Below are 20,716 nucleotides of genomic sequence, written 5' to 3' on the forward strand. Positions count from 1 at the left end.
AGGGGTTGGGGTCTCCTTTCTCAGCCCAGGCTGGGAGGGACTGTGGTCAGTGCTGACAAGGAAATGGCCTGTCAAACAAATGCTGCTGAGAGTACGAGAGACAAGACCCTGGCAGAGGCCAGAGGAGGCGTCTGAAGTGAAGGGAGAAGACACTGCAGATGGGGAGGCTGAGGAGTCCTCTGCCCTCGAGATCCCTACCTCTGGATGCGGATGCTCTGATCCTGGTGGCCCTGAGTGGCTATCATGACGTCAGCTTCATCCAGAACAAACACCTTGATTTTCTTGGGATCAATGAACTTGAGCTTGGAGCACCAGTCCAGCACGGTCCCAGGGGTGCCAATGACAATCTGCTCGCTGATCTTCTGGCCTCTTTCCACTGTGGAGACCCAGGTGATTTTCATGGGTATTTCAAAGGCAAAGCCAGCTCTGGAAATCAAAGCCCTGCCCATCCTTCTAGGACTAGGAGAACAAGTTATTTCCAGATTTCAAAACACACATGAGTGTTCCCCTCAGTCTTGGTTTCTTCTGCTGTGAAGTGGGCAGAATGATACCTATCTCAGTGCACTGTGGTCAGGATCAAATCCCACACAGCAATCCTTCAATAAGCATCAGTTCCTTTCTTCTTCCTCCTATAATCCAACACCATCCAACTCTTTTTATGTTTGTTTGTTTATTTATTTATTTATTTTGAGACAGGGTCTCACTCTGTTGCCCAGACTAGAGTGCAGTGACACAGTCATGGCTCACTGTAGCACTGACCACACAGGGTCAAGTGATCCTCCTGCCTCAGCCTCTCAAAAGGCTGGGACTACAAGCTGGCACTTCCACGCTGGCTAATTTTTTTTTTTTTTGAGATGGAGTCTTGCTCTGTTGTCCAGGCTGAAGTGCAGTGGCGTGATCTCGGCTCACTGCAAGCTCTGCCTCCCAGGTTCATGCCATTCTCCCGCCTCAGCCTCCCGAGTATCTGGGACTACAGATGCCCGCCACCACAACCGGCTAATTTTTTGTATTTTTTAGTAGAGATGGGGTTTCACCGTGTTAACCAGGATGGTCTCGATCTCCCCTGACCTCATGATCTGCCCACCTCGGCCTCCCAACGTGCTGGGATTACAGGTGTGAGCCACCACGCCCGACCGCTTGGCTAATTTTGTGTGTGTGTGTGTGTGTGTGTGTGTATGTTGCCCAGGCTGGTCTTGAACCATGTGCTGAAGCAATCCTCCCACCCTGGCCTCCCAAAGGGCTGGGATTGCAGGTGTGAGCCACTGTACCTGGTTTTGCTTACTTTTAAAGAAAGGGAGCTGACCCCAACCTTCCATCCTCAGTCCTGTTAATCCCTCTTTGGTAAGCAGGTACCAGAACTCTGGATGCTAAATTCAAAACTCTACATTCTTAGCGAAGAACTCTAGATATTAAGAACTCTGTTAGCCATGCATGGATTCTTTTAATCAACCAAAAATCTTATTTTAAGACTGAAAAAGACTGTTAACAAATTAGCAGGTATTCAAATAGATTCAAAGAGAGCAACACAGTTAGGCTCCAGAGTCAGACTGAATTAGAAAGTTGAATATGGTCATCGCATCTTCAAAATTCAAACACCCAACCCCCTACCCTGCTCACTGTTCAGGTGTCGCCTGCTGTACTCACATTTATTGCCTCGAACAGCGTAGGCAAGCTTCAGTTCTGGGTAAAATTTGCCCATCTGCTCAATCACTTTTCCTGTTTGAAGCGCCAGCTCATATGTTGGGGACAGGCACAGACACTGACAGAAAAATCATAAAGGATGAGTTTAGGAGAACCATTTGGTAACAGACCTGAAGGCACCCAGTATGCTGATGTTATTAGCACTTGAATAGCACAGGGAAGCATGTCATTCCATCCAGGCCCACCTTTCGGCTATAGATTGAAGCCTGCAGCAGGTAGCCCTGGCTTGGCAGAGGGCTTTGGAAGCCATCGTCTAACGCTGCTGCTTCCAAGCACATCCTCCCAGGTCACGGCCTGATGTAGGAACTTGCTCTGCCTGAGCCACAGCCTAAGGCATCGGAAGCTTCAGACCTCTCGTTAATCCCCACCAGATGGCATTGCGCTCCCCAGGGCAAGCAACCCAGGATACCCAGCCCCGCAAGCCCTCACCTGGGGATATCTGTCTGCTGGCTCCACTCGACTGAGCATGGCTAGGACAAAGGCAGCTGTTTTACCAGTGCCAGACTGAGACTGTGCAATCAGGTTCTGTGGGCTAGATCAAGGAAGAGCAGAAATGAAACATATTGGTGAAACTCAGTAACATGTCAACGTTCTTTCTGAATGAAAGGCATATTTCCCCCTGATGCTTCTCTGTATTACCCAGGTTTTCTCCACTAAGCACAAATTACTTTCATACATTTTTAAATATGCTGTTAAAAAGCTGCTTAAATTGTAAAATAAATTATTATTTTAAACGGGCTTACACCAAGAAATTCTCATTCTAGCCTCTAGCAATGCTAGGACTCCAGTTTTGTACCCCAAGGGTCACAGGGAAATCAAGCGTGCAGAGTAAGATCTGTACCCAGACAAGTTCCCATCAATATTTTTGGCTGAGGCGTGATGCATTCCAAAATTTGGCTCCTTCTGTGTGTGCCTTTCCCCAGCTTTATGGACAAGATGCTAAGTCAGGTGGATGTTTTAGGGGGAATTTTTACATTCCACTTTATGGGACTCAGCATCATGGGAATAGGTGGCATGTTTGTCATTTTTAAAAAAGATAAATATGGCTCACGCCTGTAATCCCAGCACTTTGGGAGGCCGAGATGGGCGGATCGCAAAGTCAGGAGATCGAGACCATCCTGGTTAACATGGTGAAACCTCGTTTCTACTAAAAATACAAAAAATTACCCAGGCGTGGTGGCAGGCACCTGTAGTCCCAACTACTCGGGAGGCTGAGGCAGGAGAATGGTGTGAACCCGGGAGGTGGAGCTTGCAGTGAGCCAAGATTGTGCCACTGCACTCCAGCCTGGGCGACAGAGCTAGACTCTGTCTCACAAAAAAAAAAAAAAAAGGCTAAATAAGGTAAGGTGGGCAGATCACTTGAGGTCAGGAGTTCGAGACCAGCCTGGCCAACACATGGTGAAACTCCACCTCCATTAAAAATACAAAAATTAGGCTGGGCACGGTGGCTCATGCCTGTAATCCCAGCACTTTGGGAGACCGAGGCGGGCAGATCACGAGGTCAGGAGTTCGAGACCAGCTTGGTCAACATGGTAAAACCCCATCTCTACTAAAAATACAAAAATTAGCCAGGCATGGTGGTGGACACCTGTAATCCCAGCTACTCAGGAAGCTGAGCCAGGAGAATCGCTTGAACCCGGGAGGCGGAGGTTGCAGTGAGCCAAGACTGCACCACTGCACTCTAGCCTGGGCAAGAGAGCGAGACTTCATCTCAAAAACAAACAAACAAACAAACAAAAAATACAAAAAGTAGCCAGGTGTGGTGGCAGGCACCTGTAATCACAGCTACTCAGGAGGCTGAGGTAGGAGAATCACTTGAACCCGGAAGGCAGAGGCTGCAGTGAGCCGAAATCGCACCACTGCACTCCAGCCTGTGTGACAGAGGAGACTCCATTTCAAAAAAGAAAAAAAGATAAATATGCCAGATGCAGTAACACATGCCTGTAATCCCAACACTCTGGGAGGCTGAGGCTGGAGACTCACTTGAGGCCAGGAGTTTGAGACCAGCCCTGGCAACATGGTGATAACCCTGTCTCTACAAATTTTTTTTTTTTTTTTTTTTGATACAGAGTCTTACTCTGTCGCCTAGGCTGGAGTGCAGTGGTGTAATCTTGGCTCATTGCAACCTCTGCTTCCTGGGTTCAAGCGATCCTCCCACCTCAGCCTCCCTAGCAGCTGGGATTACAGGTGTGTGCTGCCACGCCCAGCTAATTTTTTTTTATTTTTTGTAGACACGGGGTTTCACCATGTTGGCCAGGCTGGTCTCAAACTCCTGACCTCAGGTGATCCACGTGCCTCAGCTTCTCAAACAACAAAAAAATTTGTTTAAAGTCAGGAGGTCGAGGCTGCAGTGGGCTATAATTGCACCACTACACTCTAGCAGGGGAAACAGTGAGACCCTGTCTCAAAAGGAGCTCACTCTGGTCAGGGTGGGAGCAGGATGTGGAAGGAGGGGAATTCAGGGGCTTCAACTATCAACTGGACATGCTTCCTTTCTGGGCAGGATAGGACTACAGAGCTATTCTTGGTATTGTACTTTACACCTCTGTGTAGGTCTCAAAAATTTCCAAATAATATTTTGTTTGTTTGTTTGTTTGTTTGTTTTTGAGATGGAGTCTCACTCTGTCGCCCAGGCTGGAGTGCAGTGGCGTGATCTCCGCTCACTGCAAGCTCCGCCTCCCGGGTTTACGCCATTCTCCTGCCTCAGCCTCCCGAGTAGCTGGGACTACAGGCGCCCGCCACCTCGCCTGGCTAGTTTTTTGTATTTTTTAGTAGAGATGGGTTTCACCGTGTTAGCCAGGGTGGTCTCGATCTCCTGACCTAGTGATCCGCCCATCTCGGCCTCCCAAAGTGCTGGGATTACAGGCTTGAGCCACCGCGGCCAGCCTATTTTGTTTGTTTTTTAATTCATTGCAACACCATTCACATCAAAATAATATTTTTCAAACCCAATTTTTTTTTTCTTGAGACAGAGTCTCACTCTGTTTCCCAGGCTATAGTGTAGTGGCGCGATCTCGGCTCACTGCAACCTCTGCCCCTGGGGTTCAAGCGATTCTCCTGCCTCAGCCTCCCATGTAGCTGAGACCACAGGCACGTGCCACTATGCCAGGCTAATTTTTGTATTTTTAGTTAGGTTTTTTTTTTTTTTTTTTTTTTTTTTTGAGACAGGGTCTTGCTCTGTTGCCCAGGCTAGAGTGCAGTGGCACCATCTCAGCTCACTGCAACCTCTGCCTCCCGGGTTCAAGCAATTCTCCTGCTTCAGCCTCCCCAGTAGCTGGGACTACAGGCACATGCCACCAGGCCCAGATAATTCATTAAAAAAAATTTTTTTATTTTAGTAAGACGGGGTTTCACCATGTTGCCCAGGCTGCTCTCAAATTCCTGAGCTCAGGCGGTCCACCCACCTTGGCCTCCCAAAGTGCTAGTATAACAGGTGTGGGCCACTGTGCCCAGCTAATTTTTTGTACTTTTAGTAGAGACAGGGTTTTGCCATGTTGGCCTGGCTGGACTCAAACTCCTGACCTCAGGTGATCCACCCGCCTCGGCCTCCCAACGTGCTAGGATTACAGGAGTGAGCCACCATGCCCAGCCTTAAGCCCAATTTTTAAGATAGCATAGAATAAAGCACTATTTTTCTCTGTAAGTTTCTATTGGTAAGTGGAAAAGGCAGAAACTGTATCTAACTCCATCCAATTCTCTCTGCACTTGCCTAAGCTGTTTTCCTGAGGAAACACGTGGCCCCAAACAGCCCCTTCTGTTCTCAGGCACAAAAAGGCAGTTTGTGGAAGACTGATTTAATTATACTGGGAGAGATGCACTTGGTCTGCATACTCACGGTTCAGCAAGCATCATGGGTAATGCGTTCTCTTGTATCTTGGAAGGTCGATTGAAGCCCATGGCATAGACTCCCTGGAGAAGCTGTGGTTTCCTAGGAAGCCAGGAAGACAGAGGATGGATGCCTAGAAGTTGGAATTGTTTAGAGGCCTAGAATCTTATCTTTTTCTATAGTTAGGAATGATGCTTCCTACCTCTGTCAGACGCATTTTCCTTAAAAAACACTGTCAATAACCAAAGCAAACCAAACCAAGCTACTGCCTCTCCCTAAGGAATCTTAATCTGCAACTATTTCCATAATTCATAAAATACAGACTGCTTTATTTTCTTAGAGAAATTAATGCTTTCAGCAGACCCACAAATCTGGCTGGCCTTGGAGGACAAGTGTTCCCTGGACACAGCAAGGGTGGTGGTTATTAATTCATAGCATTAAATAAATTATAAAATATGTATCTAAAAATAGGCCAGGTGCAGTGACTCATGCCTGTAATCTCAGCACTTTGGGAGGTCAAGGCAGGCCAACTGTTTGAGGCCAGGAATTTGAGACCAGCCTGGGCAACACGGTGATACCTCGTCTCTACAAAAAAAAAAAAAATACAAAAATTAGCTGGGTACACCTGTAGTCCCAGCTACTCAAGAGGCTGAGGTGGGAGGCTCACTTGAGCTTCGCAGCTCAAGGCTGCAGTGATCTGTGATTGAGCCACTGCACTCCAGCCAGGGTGACAGACTGGGACTCTAAATAAGTATATAATAAATGAAAATAAACACTATTTACTATACTGCTAAGATTTAGAAGTCCTTTTTTTCCATGTTCCTTCCAAAGCCAGCTGTGCAAATACTCAAGACTGTCAACAGGTAAGGAAATTGATGGGCTGGACGTGGTAGCTCACTCGAGTAATCCTAGCAGTTTGGGAGGCCTAGGTGAGATGATTGCTTGAGGAGTCCCGGCGTTCAAGACTGGCCTGGGCGGTCGGGCGCGGTGGCTCAAGCCTGTAATCCCAGCACTTTGGGAGGCTGAGACGGGCAGATCACGAGATCAGGAGATCGAGACCATCGTGGCTAACACGGTAAAACTCCGTCTCTACTAAAAAATACAAAAAACTAGCCGGGCGAGGTGGCGGGCGCCTGTAGTCCCAGCTACTCGGGAGGCTGAGGCAGGAGAATGGTGTAAACCCGGGAGGCGGAGCTTGCAGTGAGCTGAGATCCGGCCACTGCACTCCAGCCTGGGCGACAGAGTGAAACTCCGTCTCAAAAAAAAAAAAAGACTGGCCTGGGCAACACAGTGAGACCCCGTCTCTAAAAATGAGCTAGACAAGGTGGCATGCACCTGTAGTCCTAGCTACTTGGGAGACTGAGGCAGGAGGATTGCCTGAGGCTAAGAGTTCGAGACTATAGTGAGCTATGATTGCCCCACTGCACTCTGGGCGGGGCAACAGGGCCAGGTCATCTCTTTTTAAAAAAAAAAAAAGAAAAAAGAATTTTTTTTTTTTTGAGATGGAATCTTACTCTGTCACTCAGGCTAGAGTGCAATGGCGTGATTTTGGCTCACTGCAGCCTCTGCCTCCTGGGTTCAAGCGAGTCTCCTACCTCAGCCTCCTGAGTAGCTAGGATTACAGGCGCATACTGCCACACCTGGCTAATTTTTGTATTTTTAGTACAGGTGGGATTTTGCCATGTTGGCCAGGCTGGTCTTGAACTCCTAATCTCAGGTGATCCACCTGCCTCGGCCTCCCAAAGTGCTAGGATTACAGGCGTGAGCCACTGCGCCCAGCGAGAAAAAAAGAAAATTGATGAAGCCAGTTTCTAGTAGCTGATATAAACAGTTAAAGGTTGTTCAATTAACCTACTAAACTTTACAAATGCTCAGATTCACTTAGGTCTAATCAAAGTAAACAGACACACACTAACTTCTTTTTGAGAGACGTTCTCACTCTGTTGCCCAGGCTGGAGTGCAGTTGTGTGAACTGGGGTCACTGCAACCGACACCTCCCGGGCCTCAAGAGATCCTCCCACCTCGGCCCCTCAAGTAGCTGGGGCTGCAGGCACGTGCCATCACACCCGGCTAATTATTTTAAAATTTTTTGTAGAGACAGGGTTTCACCATGTTGCCCAGGCAAGTCTTGAACTTCTGAGCTCAAGAGATCCACTCGCCTTGGCCTCCCGAAGTGCTGGGATTATAGGCGTGAACCACCGTACCTGGACACCAACTTCTTATGTAAGCAGCTATACAAGAATTATCATTTAAGTTGCTCTTACACTGCATTTACAATAAGCTCTCTGCTCCCTCTAAATTGACAAGATGTTTAAGAAAAATCACACCAGATTGTTTCTAAAGAAAAGGCCACCCAACTGTTCTCTAAGCCTTCCTTGGAGTTTAGTAGGCTCTCTAAAAGGCAAATTCTCTGGCGTATGTTGGTTCTCAGACACAAAGAACTTTAAAAACTTAATCTTTAGTATCTTCCATTTGGGAGAAAACGCTATGACACTCGGCAGCTTCTGACTTGGTTGCCAACGAAACAAAGTCACTACTTAATTGAGACTCAAAAGGTGACCTTGGTTTCATTCTTTGTTTCCTTTTCCTACCAACAACTAAATCAGAGAGAACCTGCCTTTTACAGAGGACAATTCATCAGTGGTTAAACTGAGAGCTCACGTCTTCTAAATGGAAGAAATTAAAAAGCCAGTTGATACTTGGAGGAGCAAACTGTCACTCTAAGGAAATAATACCACATGTCTAGGTGTCCTGATACAGCTTAAAAATAGAAGTGGAGATGACAGATTTGGCGAATAAAGTCCTGATAGAAAAAACACATACAAAAGCATAATTTCCTGAAAAAAAATTTTTTTTTTTGAGAAGGGGTTTCGCTTTTATCTCCCAGGCTGGAGTGCAATGGCATGATCTCGGCTCACTGCAACCTCCACCTCCAGGGTTCAAGCAATTCTCCTACCTCAGCCTCCTGAGTAGCTGGGACTACAGGCCATGTGCCATTATGGCCGGCTAATTTTTTTGTATTTTTGGTAGAGACGGGGTTTCATCATTTTGACCAGTCTGGTCTCAAACTCCTGACCTCAGGCGATCCACCTGCCTCGGCCTCCCAAAGTGCTGGGATTACAGGCGTGAGCCACCGTGCCCAAACAAAAGTGTAACTGCTTAAAAATACATTTTTGGTCCAGCCTGGGCAACATGGTGAAACCTCATCTCCATTTAAAAAAAAAAAAAAAAGTTCTTGGGCCAGGTGCTGTGGCTGACACCTGTATGTAATCCTAGCAATTTTGGAGGGTGAGGCAGGAGGAATCTTTGAGAACAGGAGTTCAGGAGCAACCTGGCCAACACAGCAATACCACACCTCTATTTTTAAAAATAAAAAAATAAGGCTGGGTGCAGTGGCTCATGCCTGTAATTCAGCAGCCTGGGAGGCTGAGGTGGGCAGATCGCTTGAGGCCAGGAGCTTGAGACCACCCTGGCCAACATGATGAAACACTGTCTCTACTAAAAATACCCAAATGAGCCAGGTGTGGTGGCTCAGGCCTGTAATCCCAGCTATGTGAGAGGCTGAGGCACGAGAATCGCTTGAACCTAGGAGGTAGAGGTTGCAGTGAGTCAAGATTGTGCCACTACGCTCCAGCCTGGGCAACAGAGTGAGACTCAGTCTCAAAAGTAAATAAATAAATGAATAGAAATAAAAATAAAAAATTGTTCTTCAAGATTACTTAACAACTAGTTAGTTTTGTTTTACGTGTCTCTTACTCAGTGGTAATAGCTGGAAGGAATGTGGCTTCAATTTGTCCACAGTGGCCATACTATAGATTTTGCTGAATTATGGCAAATAATCCATTGATTTCACCACATTTTTATTCATCAGCTACTTTCTATGGTTGTGATCCTGGCAGGCAGCAAGAATAATAAGTAGGTCTTGTGTTCCTTGTAACACCCGGCACAGTGGCATGTATGTAACACAATGATCCATACTTAATCATCTATTAATTTACTGAAGTAAACCTAAAACATAAGGCTAGGCACAGTGGCTCATGCCTGTAATCCCAGCACTTTGGGAGGCCGAGGCAGGCGGATCACGAGATCAGGAATTCGAGACCAGCCTGGCCAACATAGTGAAACCCTGTCTCTTCTAAAAATACAAAAATTAGCCGGGCATGATGGTGTGCACCTGTAGTCCCAGCTAACTCAGGAGGCTGAGGCAGCAGAATCGCTTGAACCTGGGAGGTGGAGGTTGTGGTGAGCTGAAATCGCGCCACTGCACTCCAGCCTGGGCAACAGAGCAAGACTCCATCTCAAAAAAACAAACAAAAAAAAACCAAAAACAGATTTGATAGATTTTTTAAAAAGCAGATAAACTGTAAGACTGTAAACCCTATAGTCTAAATATACATATATGTATATTTTTTTGAGACAGAGTCTCACTCTGTTGCCCCTGTTGCCCAGGATGGAGTGCAGTGGCACGAACTTGGCTTACTGCAATGTCCGCCTCACAGGTTCAAGTGATTCTCCTGCCCCAGCCTCCTGAGTAGCTGGGATTACAGGCCTGTGCCATCATGCCCGGCTAAGTTTTGTATTTTTAGTGGAGATAGGGTTTCACTATGTTGGTCAGGCTGGTCTCAAACTCCTGACCTTGTGATATGCCCACCTCGGCCTCCCAAAGTGCTGGGATTACAGGCGTGAGCCACTGTGCCTGGCCTTTTTTTTTTAAAAAAAAAAAAAAAAAAAAAAATAGCACATGTTCTCACTTAAGGGCTTACCTAATCAGAAATGTTCCTGACATCCAGAAATCACCTGTCAGCCAATATTTTATTGAAAGTTCTAAGAGTATAAGAGAAATAAGACTTTTAGCTATGATTAATAAATTTGAAGCATTAAAAAATTCCTACCGAGAGAACAGGGTAGCCAAGACACTAGGGGGGGAAATTAATACTGCAAATGTTTTCATACTTTTTGACTTTTGAATCATGTGATTTATTCATGTGACTTCTTTGCAAAGAAAAAAATAGCCAGGCACGGTGGCTCATGCCTGTAATCCCAGCACTTTGAGAGGCCGAGGCGGGCGGATCACCTGAGGTCAGGAGTTCAGGACCAGCCTGGTCAAAATGGTGACACCCTGTCTCTACTAAAAATACAAAAAGTTAGCCGGGTGTGATGCCGCGCACCTGTAATCCCAGCTACTTGGGAGGCTGAGGCAGGAGAATCGCTTGAACCCAGGAGGCAGAGGTTGCAGTGAACCAAGGTCGCGCGATTGCACTCCAGCCTGGGCAACAGGAGTGAAACTCTGTCTCAAAAAAAAAAAAAGAAAAAAAAAATGCTAACTTTTTAAAAGTAAAAATTCTCACAAGAATTTCTGAGATGCTAAGTTTTATGTGGGGAGAGACTGGCAAGGAAGAGCTGTTGAAAGGAGCGAATACTCACAGCCGAAGCTCTTCAAACGACTTCACCGAGTACAGAGGGGAGTTTGGATCCCGCTGCAGGACTTCTACTTGGTTTGTGTTATCGACAAGGTTACTTCTGATCAGCTTGTTGAGTAAGGACTGGGCAGCTCTGTCCTCTGTCAGGAAGAAACCAGTAGATCTTCATTCTCATCTGGCAAACCCCACGCTTATGAAGCCACTCTTTCTCCCTCTCCACACTAGCAGCTGGGCAGTCAAGCATGACTGGAGAAAAACCATCACACTGATAGGTCTCTATTTATTTATTTTAGAGATGGGGTCTTGCTGTCACCCAGGCTGGAGTGCAGTGGCACAATCATAGCTCACTGTAGCCTAGAATTCCTGGGTTCAGGCGATCCTCCCACCTCAGCCTCCCAAGTAGCTGGGAGTCCAGGTGTGTGCTATCACACCCAGCTCATTTTGAAATCTTTTGTAGAACTGGGGTCTCCCTATGTTGCCCAGGCTGGGCTTGAACTCCTGGCCCAAAGCAATCCTCCCACCTCGGCCTCCCAAAGTGCTGGAATTACAGGCATGAGCCACTGCTTCAGGACTTGTTCGGTTCTCCTCCTCTCACTGACTATTCCTTCTCTGATTCCTCTCATCTCCTGGATCTTGTAGCTTGGAGTGCCTCTGGCTCCAGGAAGGCAAGCCCTGGGTCATACTGTCTCTTGCCAAGGGCATCCAAGAGTAGTTACCTTTCTCCTCTTCATCTGTTTTCTCAGCAGTGGTACTGGTTTTGATAATACCTACACAAGAAAACAGTTGTCATAATTAGAAAGGCAAATATGAGAACCACCAAAAATGTGGGACAATATAAATAAATACACTGAAATTTATTTTATTTATTTATTTTTTAGACAGAGTTTTCCTCTTGTAGCCCAAAGTTGGAGTGCAATGGCGCAACCTTGGCTCACTGCAACCTCCGCCTCCTGGGTTCAAGCGATTCTCCTGCCTCAGCCTCCTGAGTAGCTGGGATTAGGCGTGTGCCACCACACCTGGCTAATTTAGGTATTTTTAGGAGAGACGGGGTTTTGCCATGTTGGCCAGGATGGTCTTAAACTCCAGACCTCAATCAAGTGATCCGCCCACCTTGGCCTCCCAAAGTGCTGGGATTACAGGCATGAGACACAGCACCCAGTATGAAATTTATTTTAAGTAATCAAAATATAAATAGTTGGCATTTCTTTATGTTTAGTGAATTTTTATTTCTAGAATTTTTTTTTTTTTTTGAGACAGGGTCTCCCACTGTTGCCCAGGCTAAAGTGCAGTGGTGCAATCATAGCTCACTACAACCTTAATCTCCTGAGCCGAAGTGATCCTCCCACCCCAGGCTCCCACTTAGCTGGGACTACAGGTGCATACCACCACATCCTCCTGCCTTAGCCTCCTGAGTAGCTAGCACTACAGGCATGCGCCACTATTCTCAGCTAATTTAAAACAAAAACATTTTTGTAGAGATGGAGTCTTGCCGTGTTGCCCAGCTTGTTCTCAAATTCCTGGCCTCAAGTAATCCTCCTGCCTTGGTCTCCCAAAGCACTAGGATTACTGGCATGAACTACTGTACCTGGTGAAAACTTTTAAAATTTCTAGAAATTTTGACTAATTTCAGACAGATCAGAATATGTCACCTCTTAACAGTCCTACTTTAAAATACAGCCTTATTAGCAAACATAGTCTACCATTTTTTACCTTTCAGATTGGCAAATTCTAAAAGTTTGACTATTAATTCTGTGATGAGATTGTAGAAAAACACTCTCATTTTTGCTGATGGAAATATTAATTGGTGGCCGGTCACAGTGGCTCATCCTGTAATCCCAGCACTTTGGGAGGCTGAGGCGGGTGGATCACCTGAGGTCAGGAGTTTGAGACCAGTCTGACCAACATGGAGAAACCCTGTCTCTACTAAAAAATACAAAATTAGCTGGGTGTGGTGGCGCATGCCTGTAATCCCAGCTACTCGGGAAGGCTGAAGCAGGAAAATTGCTTGAACCCAGGAGGCGGAGGTTGTGGTGAGCCGAGATCATGCCACAGCACTCCAGCCTGGGCAACAAGAGCAAAACTCTTGTCTCAAACAAACAAACAAACAAAACCAGAAATATTAATTGGTATAATACCTAAGGAAAGGACTTTGAAAATACTGAGAAAAACTGCAAATGTCAGCCTGGGCAATACAGCAAGACCTAGTCTCTACTAACAATTTAAAAAATTAGCCTGTAATCCCAGCTATTCAGGAGGCTGGGGCAGCAGAACAGCTTGAGCCCAGGAGTTTGAGCCACCGCACTGCAGCCTGGGTGACAGAGCAAGAGCATGTCTTTTTTTTTTTTTTTTTTTGAGACGGAGTCTCACTCTGTCGCCCAGGCTGGAGTGCAGTGGCCGGATCTCAGCTCACTGCAAGCTCCGCCTCCCGGGTTTACGCCATTCTCCTGCCTCAGCCTCCCGAGTAGCTGGGACTACAGGCACCCGCCACCTCGCCCGGCTAGTTTTTTGTAATTTTTAGTAGAGATGGGGTTTCACCATGTTAGCCAGGATGGTCTCAATCTCTCGACCTCATGATCCGCCCGTCTCGGCCTCCCAAAGTGCTGGGATTACAGGCTTGAGCCACCGCGCCCGGCCTATTTTTTTGAGACAGAGTCTCACTGTGTTGCCCAGGATGGAGTACAGTGGCACAATCTCGGCTCACTGCAACCTCTGCCTCCCAGGTTCAAGTGATTCTTCTGCCTCAGCCTCCCAAGTAGCTGGGACTACTGGCGCACACCACCATGCCTGGGCAATTTTTGTATTTTTAGTAGAGACAGGGTTTCAGCATATTGGCCAGGCTGGTCTCAAACTCCTGACCTCATGATCTGCCCACCTTGGCCTCTCAAAGTGCTGGGATTACAGGCATGAGCCACCATGTCCAGCCTACAAGATCCTGTCTTTAAAAAAAAAAAAAAGGCTGGGAGCAGTGGCTCAAGCCTGTAATCCCAGCACTTTGGGAAGCCGAGACGGGCAGATCATGAGGTCAGGAGATCGAGACCATCCTGGCTAACACGGTGAAACCCCGTCTCTACTAAAAAATACAAAAAAACTAGCCGGGCATGGTGGCGGGCGCCTGTAGTCCCAGCTACTCAGGAGGCTGAGGCAGGAGAATGGCGTAAACCCGGGAGGCAGAGCTTGCAGTTAGCCGAGATCACGCCACTGCACTCCAGCCTGGGCGACAGAGCGAGACTGCGTCAAAAAAAAAAAAAAAAAAAAAAAAAAGCCAGGCATGGTGGCTCACACCTGTAACCCCAACACTTTGCGAGGCCAAGCGGGCAGATTGCCTGAGCTCAGGAGTTCGAGACCAGCCTGGGCAATACAGTGAAACCCTGTCTGTACTAAATACAAAAAATTTAGCTGGGCATGGAGGCGTGCACCTGTAATCCCAGCTACTTGGGATGCAGAGACAGAAGAACTGCTTGAACCTGGGAGGCGGAGGTTGCAGTGAGCTGCCACTGTACTCCAGCCTGGGCAACAGAGAGAGAATCCATCTCAAAAAAACAAAAAAGAAAAAGAAAGAAAAAGTTGCAAACGCATATACCTTTGACCTAGCAAATCCATTTTTGGGGAATTTATCCTACAAACACTTGTATACATGTAAAAAGAGCTAAGTTCATGGTTATTTCATGAAGCATTATTTATAATAGCAAAAGAATGGGACCACCCAAACATCTATGATTGCTTAAAAAGTCATGGTATATCAGCCGGGTGCAGTGGCTCAAGCCTGTAATCCCAGCACTTTGGGAGGCTGAGGCGGGCAGATCACCTGAGGTCAGGAGTTCGAGACCAGTCTGACCAAGATGGAGAAACCCTGTCTCTACTTAAAAAACACAAAATTAGCCAGGTGTCATGGCACATGCCTGTAATTCCAGCTACTTAGGAGGCTGAGGCAGGAGAATCGCTTGAACCCGGAAGTTGGAGGTTGTGGTGAGCCGAGATCACACCATTGTACTCCAGCCTGGGCAACGAGAGAAACTTCGTCTCAAAAAAACAACAACAACAACAAAAAAAAACCATGGTATATTCACACAATGCAGTATCACATAATTATAAAACACAAGGAGGGGTCAGGCATAGTGGCTCACGCCTGTAATTCCAGCACTTTGGGAGGCCGAGGCGGGCAGATCACCCGAAGTCAGGAGTTAACGGCCAACCTGGCCAACATGGTGATGCCCTGTCTCCACTAAAAATATAAAAAGTAGCCAGGCATGATGGCAGAGACCTGTAATCCCAGCTATTCGGGAAGCCAAGGCAGGAGAACTGCTTGAACCCAGGCGGAAGAAGTTGGAGTGAGCCAAGACTGTACCACTGCACTCCAGCCAGGGTGACAGAGCAAGACTCTGCCTCAAAAAAAAAAAAAAAAAAAAAAAAAAAAAAAAAAAGGGCAGGGATGAAACTGCATGTATTGATATGGAAAGTTTGCCAAGGGATACTGTTGAGTGAAAAAGTAAGTGTACTGTATATATCATGCCGCATTTTGGTTGAGAGAATATGATAATCTATACTTATATTTGCTTTGCATAAAGTCTTTGGAAGAATATTAAAAATCCATGAACAGGCCGGGCGCGGTGGCTCAAGCCTGTAATCCCAGCACTTTGGGAGGCCGAGACGGGCGGATCATGAGGTCAGGAGATCAAGACCATCCTGGCTAACACAGTGAAACCCCGTCTCTACTAAAAAATACAAAAAACTAGCCGGGCGAGGTGGCGGGCGCCTGTAGTCCCAGTTAATGTAGTCCCAGCTACTCGGGAGGCTGAGGCAGGAGAATGGCGTAAACCCGGGAGGCGGAGCTTGCAGTGAGCTGAGATCCGGCCACTGCACTCCAGCCTGGGGGACAGAGCAAGACTCCATCTCAAAAAAAAAAAAAAAAAAATCCATGAACAGTGGCTACTTATGGGATAGGATGGTGTTATGAGCTGAATTGTGTGTGGCCCCCTGAACCCAAACTCATATATTCAAGTCCTAACCAGTACCTCAGAATGTGACCTGATTTTGAAATAGGGTTGCTACAGCTGTAGTTAAGATGAGGTCACTAGGGTGGGCCCCAATCCTTGTACCTTATTATACTTTCTGAGTTTTGAACCCAGATTCACTTTTCAAAAAGTTAAAAAATTTACCTCGTGCAGGATCTGGATGTTATTTTAAAAAAAATAGCCAGGCGCGGTGGCTCACGCCTGTAATCCCAGCACTTTGGGAGGCCGAGATGGGCGGATCACGAGGTCAGGAGATCGAGACCATCCTGGTTAATACGGTGAAACCCCGTCTCTACTAAAAATATAAAAAATTAGCCGGGCGAGGTGGCGGGCGCCTGTAGTCCCAGCTACTTGGGAGGCTGAGGCAGGAGAATGGCGTGAACCCAGTAGGCGGAGCTTGCAATGAGCCGAATCGCACCACTGCACTGCAGCCTGGGCCACAGAGCGAGACTCTGTCTCACAAAATAAATAAATAAAATAAAATAAAATAAAATAAAATGGGTCAGGTGTGGTGGCTCACGCCTGTAATCCCAACACTTTGGGAGGCCAAGGCGGGCGGATCATAAGTTCAGGAGATGGAGACCATCCTGGCTAACACGGTGAAACCCTGTCTCTACTAAAAATACAAAATAAAATTAGCCAGGCATGGTGGCGGGCGCCTGTAGTCCCAGCTACTCGGGAGGCTGAGGCAGAAGAATGGTGTGAACCCGGGAGGCAGAGCTTGCAGTACGCCGAGATCGCGCCACTGCACTCCAGCCTGGGTGGCAGAGCGAGACTTCATCTCAAAAAATAAATTAAAAAATAAATAAATAAAATTAGGCCAAGTGCAGTGACTCATGCCTATAATCCCAGTACTGTGGGAGGCCAAGGCAGGCAGATCGCTTGAGTTCAGGAGTTCGAGACCAGCCTGGGCAACATGACAAAACCCCGCCTCTACTAAAAATATAAAAAATTAGCCGGGTGTGGTGGTGGACACCAGTAGTCTCAACTACCTGGGAGGTGAGGTGGAAGGATCTCTTGAGCCTGGGTGGCAAGTTTGCAGTGAGCCAAGATCACGCCATGCCACTCCACTCTAGCCTGCACGACAGAGTGAGACCCTGTCTCAAATAAAGTTTTAAAAATCTAATATAAAAAATAAAAAATTTAGGCCAGGCGCAGTGGCTCACGACTGTAATCCCAGCACTTTGGGAGGCCGAGGCGGGCAGATCACAAGGACAGGAGATCAAGACCATCTTGGCTAACACGATGAAACCCTATCTCTACTAAAAATACAAAAACAAAAAGCTAGCCAGGCGTGGTGGCGGGCGCCTGTAGTCCCAGCTACTCGGGAGGCTGAGGCAGAAGAATGGCATGAACCCAGGAGGCAGAGCCTACAGTGAGCCGAGATTGCACCACTGCACTCCAGCCTGGGCAACAAAGCGAGACTCCGTCTCAAACAAAATAAATAAATAATTAGCCAAAATATTATCAAATGAACAGTAACAGTACAGTCCAATAGAGAGACTCTTAATTTTAAGAAGTCAAAGGATAAACTTTGGAAAATTGACATATCCCTTCAGTAACAAAATCTAATGTACTGGCTTGTAAACAGCTAACGGTTACACCAAACAACAGCTCTTTGTACAATGCAGCTATGAGTGCAAAGCAGCGGCCCACATGGAACTCTTTTCTAGCTTGTAGTTACTAGTGACTCACCATTGGTATCTGCTTTGACTTTCTCTTCCTTGATCTGCAAATTGGTCATCTGAATAGGAATAAAAGAAAACAGGGTTAAGCAAAGGATCCAATAAAAGGAAGGTCCCTAAGAAAAGAGAAACTTTCAGTAAAAGTCTAGTCTGAAACTTTCAGCACCAGTATTGAGGGAATTGGTTTGTTCCCTCAAAGTAGAACTGCTGAATGTCTGTGTGAAACCATCATTTCAAACATCTTCAACAGCCTTCAAACAAGGCGAGGGGTGGCCTAAATATAATGGTTGGGGGGAAAGTTTCAGAAAACCTCAAACTCTGCTTAAATCTCCCAACTCAAGTTTTTTCTTTTTCTTTTTTTTTTTTTTCTATTTATTTATTTTCTGAAACAAGGTCTCACTCTGTAACCTAGGCTGGAGTGCAGCAGCACAATCATGGCTCACTGTGGCCTCAACCTCCTGGGTTCTAGCGATCCTCCCACCTCAGCCTCCCTAGTAGCTGAGACCACAGGGTGTAGACCACCATGCCTACTCGAACTCAAACTCGAACTCCTGGGCTCAAGCAATCCTCCCACCCTGGCCTCCAAAGCACTGGGATTACAAGTGTGAGTCACTGCACCCAGCCTTCTTCTGTCATTTTCTTTTTTTTTTTTTTTTTTTTTTTGAGACGGAGTCTTGCTCTGTCGCCCAGGCTGGAGTGCAGTGGCGCGATCTCGGCTCACTGCAAGCTCCGCCTCCCGGGTTCACGCCATTCTCCTGCCTCAGCCTCCCGAGTAGCTGGGACTACAGGCGCCCACAACCGCGCCCGGCTAATTTTTTTGTATTTTTAGTAGAGACGGGGTTTCACCGTGGTCTCGATCTCCTGACCTTGTGATCCGCCCGCCTCGGCCTCCCAAAGTGCTGGGATTATAGGCGTGAGCCACCGCGCCCAGCCTCTTCTGTCACTTTCATTGGTTTTCTCTACTCCAGAGAGCAGAGCCACATGATAACCTAAGACCATGAATCATTTATTAAGTGAAGGTACACAAGTCTAAGTGGTGAAAAAACAGGTATTCTTCAACTATTAGGAAGCATTTATTTACACCAGCCTTCTGATAAGCTGAATGCTTAGAAGCAGACACCAAGTATGTTTAGGCCTGTATTTGTGATATTCATATCACAGCTAGGTTAGGGTCACAGATTTCACAAGGTTTGAAACCAATTATCTGTCTTTCAGAGTAGATCTGATGCTAAATGCTAGATTTTTTTTTTTTTTTTTTGAGACGGAGTCTCACTCTGTCGCCCGGGCTGGAGTACAGTGGCCGGATCTCAGCTCACTGCAAGCTCCGCCTCCCGGGTTTACGTCATTCTCCTGCCTCAGCCTCCCGAGTAGCTGGGACTATAGGCGCCCGCCACCTCGCCCGGCTAGTTTTTTGTATTTTTTTAGTAGAGACGGGGTTTCACTGTGTTAGCCAGGATGGTCTCGATCTCCTGGCCTCGTGATCCGCCCGTCTCGGCCTCCCAAAGTGCTGGGATTACAGGCTTGAGCCACCGCGCCCGGCCAAATGCTAGATTTTAAACTCCAGAGTACAAGGCCCATGCTCTTGATAATGCTTTGTAATTTCTTTGTGGAAACTGCTGGTTTTATACCTCTGACCTGCTCCTTCCCCTGAATTCCAGTGCTGTATTTCCAAATGCCTGATGGCTACCATGCAGAAAAGAACACAGCAGGCCTGACCACTCTCCTTAGGAAAGCCTATTTGCAAGGCTGGCCCTTGGCTGTCACCTGAGAACTTGGACTTTGGGAAGGTTCCCATCATTCCTAGAACTGATAAGAGGGGGTCAGTCTGCCTCAACTGTTTGTAAAAACATGGAATTTATGCTAACCACCTGCATTCCTTCTGGAAGTCTGGAATTCTGGTACAAGCCAGGCACAGGGTGACTATATGACAGGCCCCCAATAAAAGCCTCAAGTAGTCTCTAACAAGCTTCCCTGACACCACCTCATACGTGCTGTTACAATTTGCTACCGGAAGAATTAAGCACACTCTGTGGACTCCATTGGGAGATAACTTGGAAGTTTGCCTGGTTTCCTCTGGACTTAGCCCATGAGCCTTTTTCTTCCACTAATTTTGCTTTGTATCTTTTCACTATAATAAATCATAGCTGTGAGTACAACTACATACTGAGCCTGTGAGCTCTCCTAACAAATCGTCAAACCTGGCATCTCCTGGGGACTCCCACAACAGGTACTTACCAAGATGTCTCCTTATTTTAAACTCAGAACAGCCAAACCTGAACTCACCATTCCCTTTTTTCTTTTTTTGAAACAGGGTCTCACTGTTGCCCATGCTGGAGTGCAGTGGTGTGATCACAGCTCACTGTAGCCTCAACCTCCCTAGGCTCAGGTGATCCTCCCATCTCAGCATCCTGAGTAACGGGGACCACAGGAGTGCGCCACCACCACGCCCAGCTAATTTATTTTTTGTATTTTTGTAGAAATGGGGTTTCACCATGTTGCCCACACTGGTCTTGAACTCCTGGGTTCAACTGATCTGCCTGCCTCAGTCTCCCAAAGTGCTAGGATTACAGGTGTGAGCCACCGTGCCCAGCCTTCACCATTCTTTTTTTTTTTTCTTTTTGAGACAGAGTCTCACTCAGTAGCCCGGGCTGGAGTGCAGTGGCGTGATCTCGATTCACTGCAACCTCCACCTCCCAGGTTCAAGCAATTCTCGTGCCTCAGCCTTCTGAGTAGCTGGGATTACAGGCGCCTGCTACCATGCCTGGCTAACTTTTGTATTTTTAGTAGAGACAGGGTTTCGCTATGTTGGCCAGGCTGGTATCAAACTCTTGACCTCGACTGATCTGCCCGCCCCGGCCTCCCAAAGTGCTGGGATCACAGGTGGGTGCCACCACGCCCGGCTGCCTTCACCATTTTATCAAATCTGCCCTTCCTCCCACTTTCGTATTCCTGTTATTGGAACGTTAGTAATACCAATAGGATCCAAGTTGAAAACAGAAACCTTTCGCTTTATCTCCCTTCTCTCCTTTATTATGTTAGCAAGTCCTACCCATTCTATCTTTGTATCTTATA

At 46.9% G+C, this 20,716-nt stretch overlaps 1 protein-coding gene across 2 annotated transcripts in view; it reads right to left on the reverse strand.

Annotated features, from left to right (window-relative positions):
* LOC105491543 (DEAD-box helicase 19A) overlaps window positions 1–20,716 on the reverse strand; it is a 32,521-nt gene that overhangs the window by 10,205 nt on the left and 1,600 nt on the right. Inside the window, exons 2-8 of one of the 2 annotated variants that reach the window (XM_071084931.1) lie at window positions 17,655–17,703; window positions 11,664–11,714; window positions 10,952–11,087; window positions 5,537–5,629; window positions 2,131–2,233; window positions 1,645–1,759; window positions 199–376 (exon numbers count right to left, since the gene is read on the reverse strand). In XM_071084931.1, coding sequence (XP_070941032.1) covers window positions 199–376; window positions 1,645–1,759; window positions 2,131–2,233; window positions 5,537–5,629; window positions 10,952–11,087; window positions 11,664–11,714; window positions 17,655–17,703 — 725 coding nt within the window. Of the gene's footprint in view, window positions 1–198; window positions 377–1,644; window positions 1,760–2,130; window positions 2,234–5,536; window positions 5,630–10,290; window positions 10,352–10,951; window positions 11,088–11,663; window positions 11,715–17,654; window positions 17,704–20,716 lie in introns of those variants that run through there. The other variant, XM_071084932.1, reaches the window with a different exon arrangement.

The sequence above is a fragment of the Macaca nemestrina genome, chromosome 18, assembly GCF_043159975.1.
Source record: "Macaca nemestrina isolate mMacNem1 chromosome 18, mMacNem.hap1, whole genome shotgun sequence".
NCBI classification, from domain to species: Eukaryota; Metazoa; Chordata; class Mammalia; order Primates; family Cercopithecidae; genus Macaca; species Macaca nemestrina.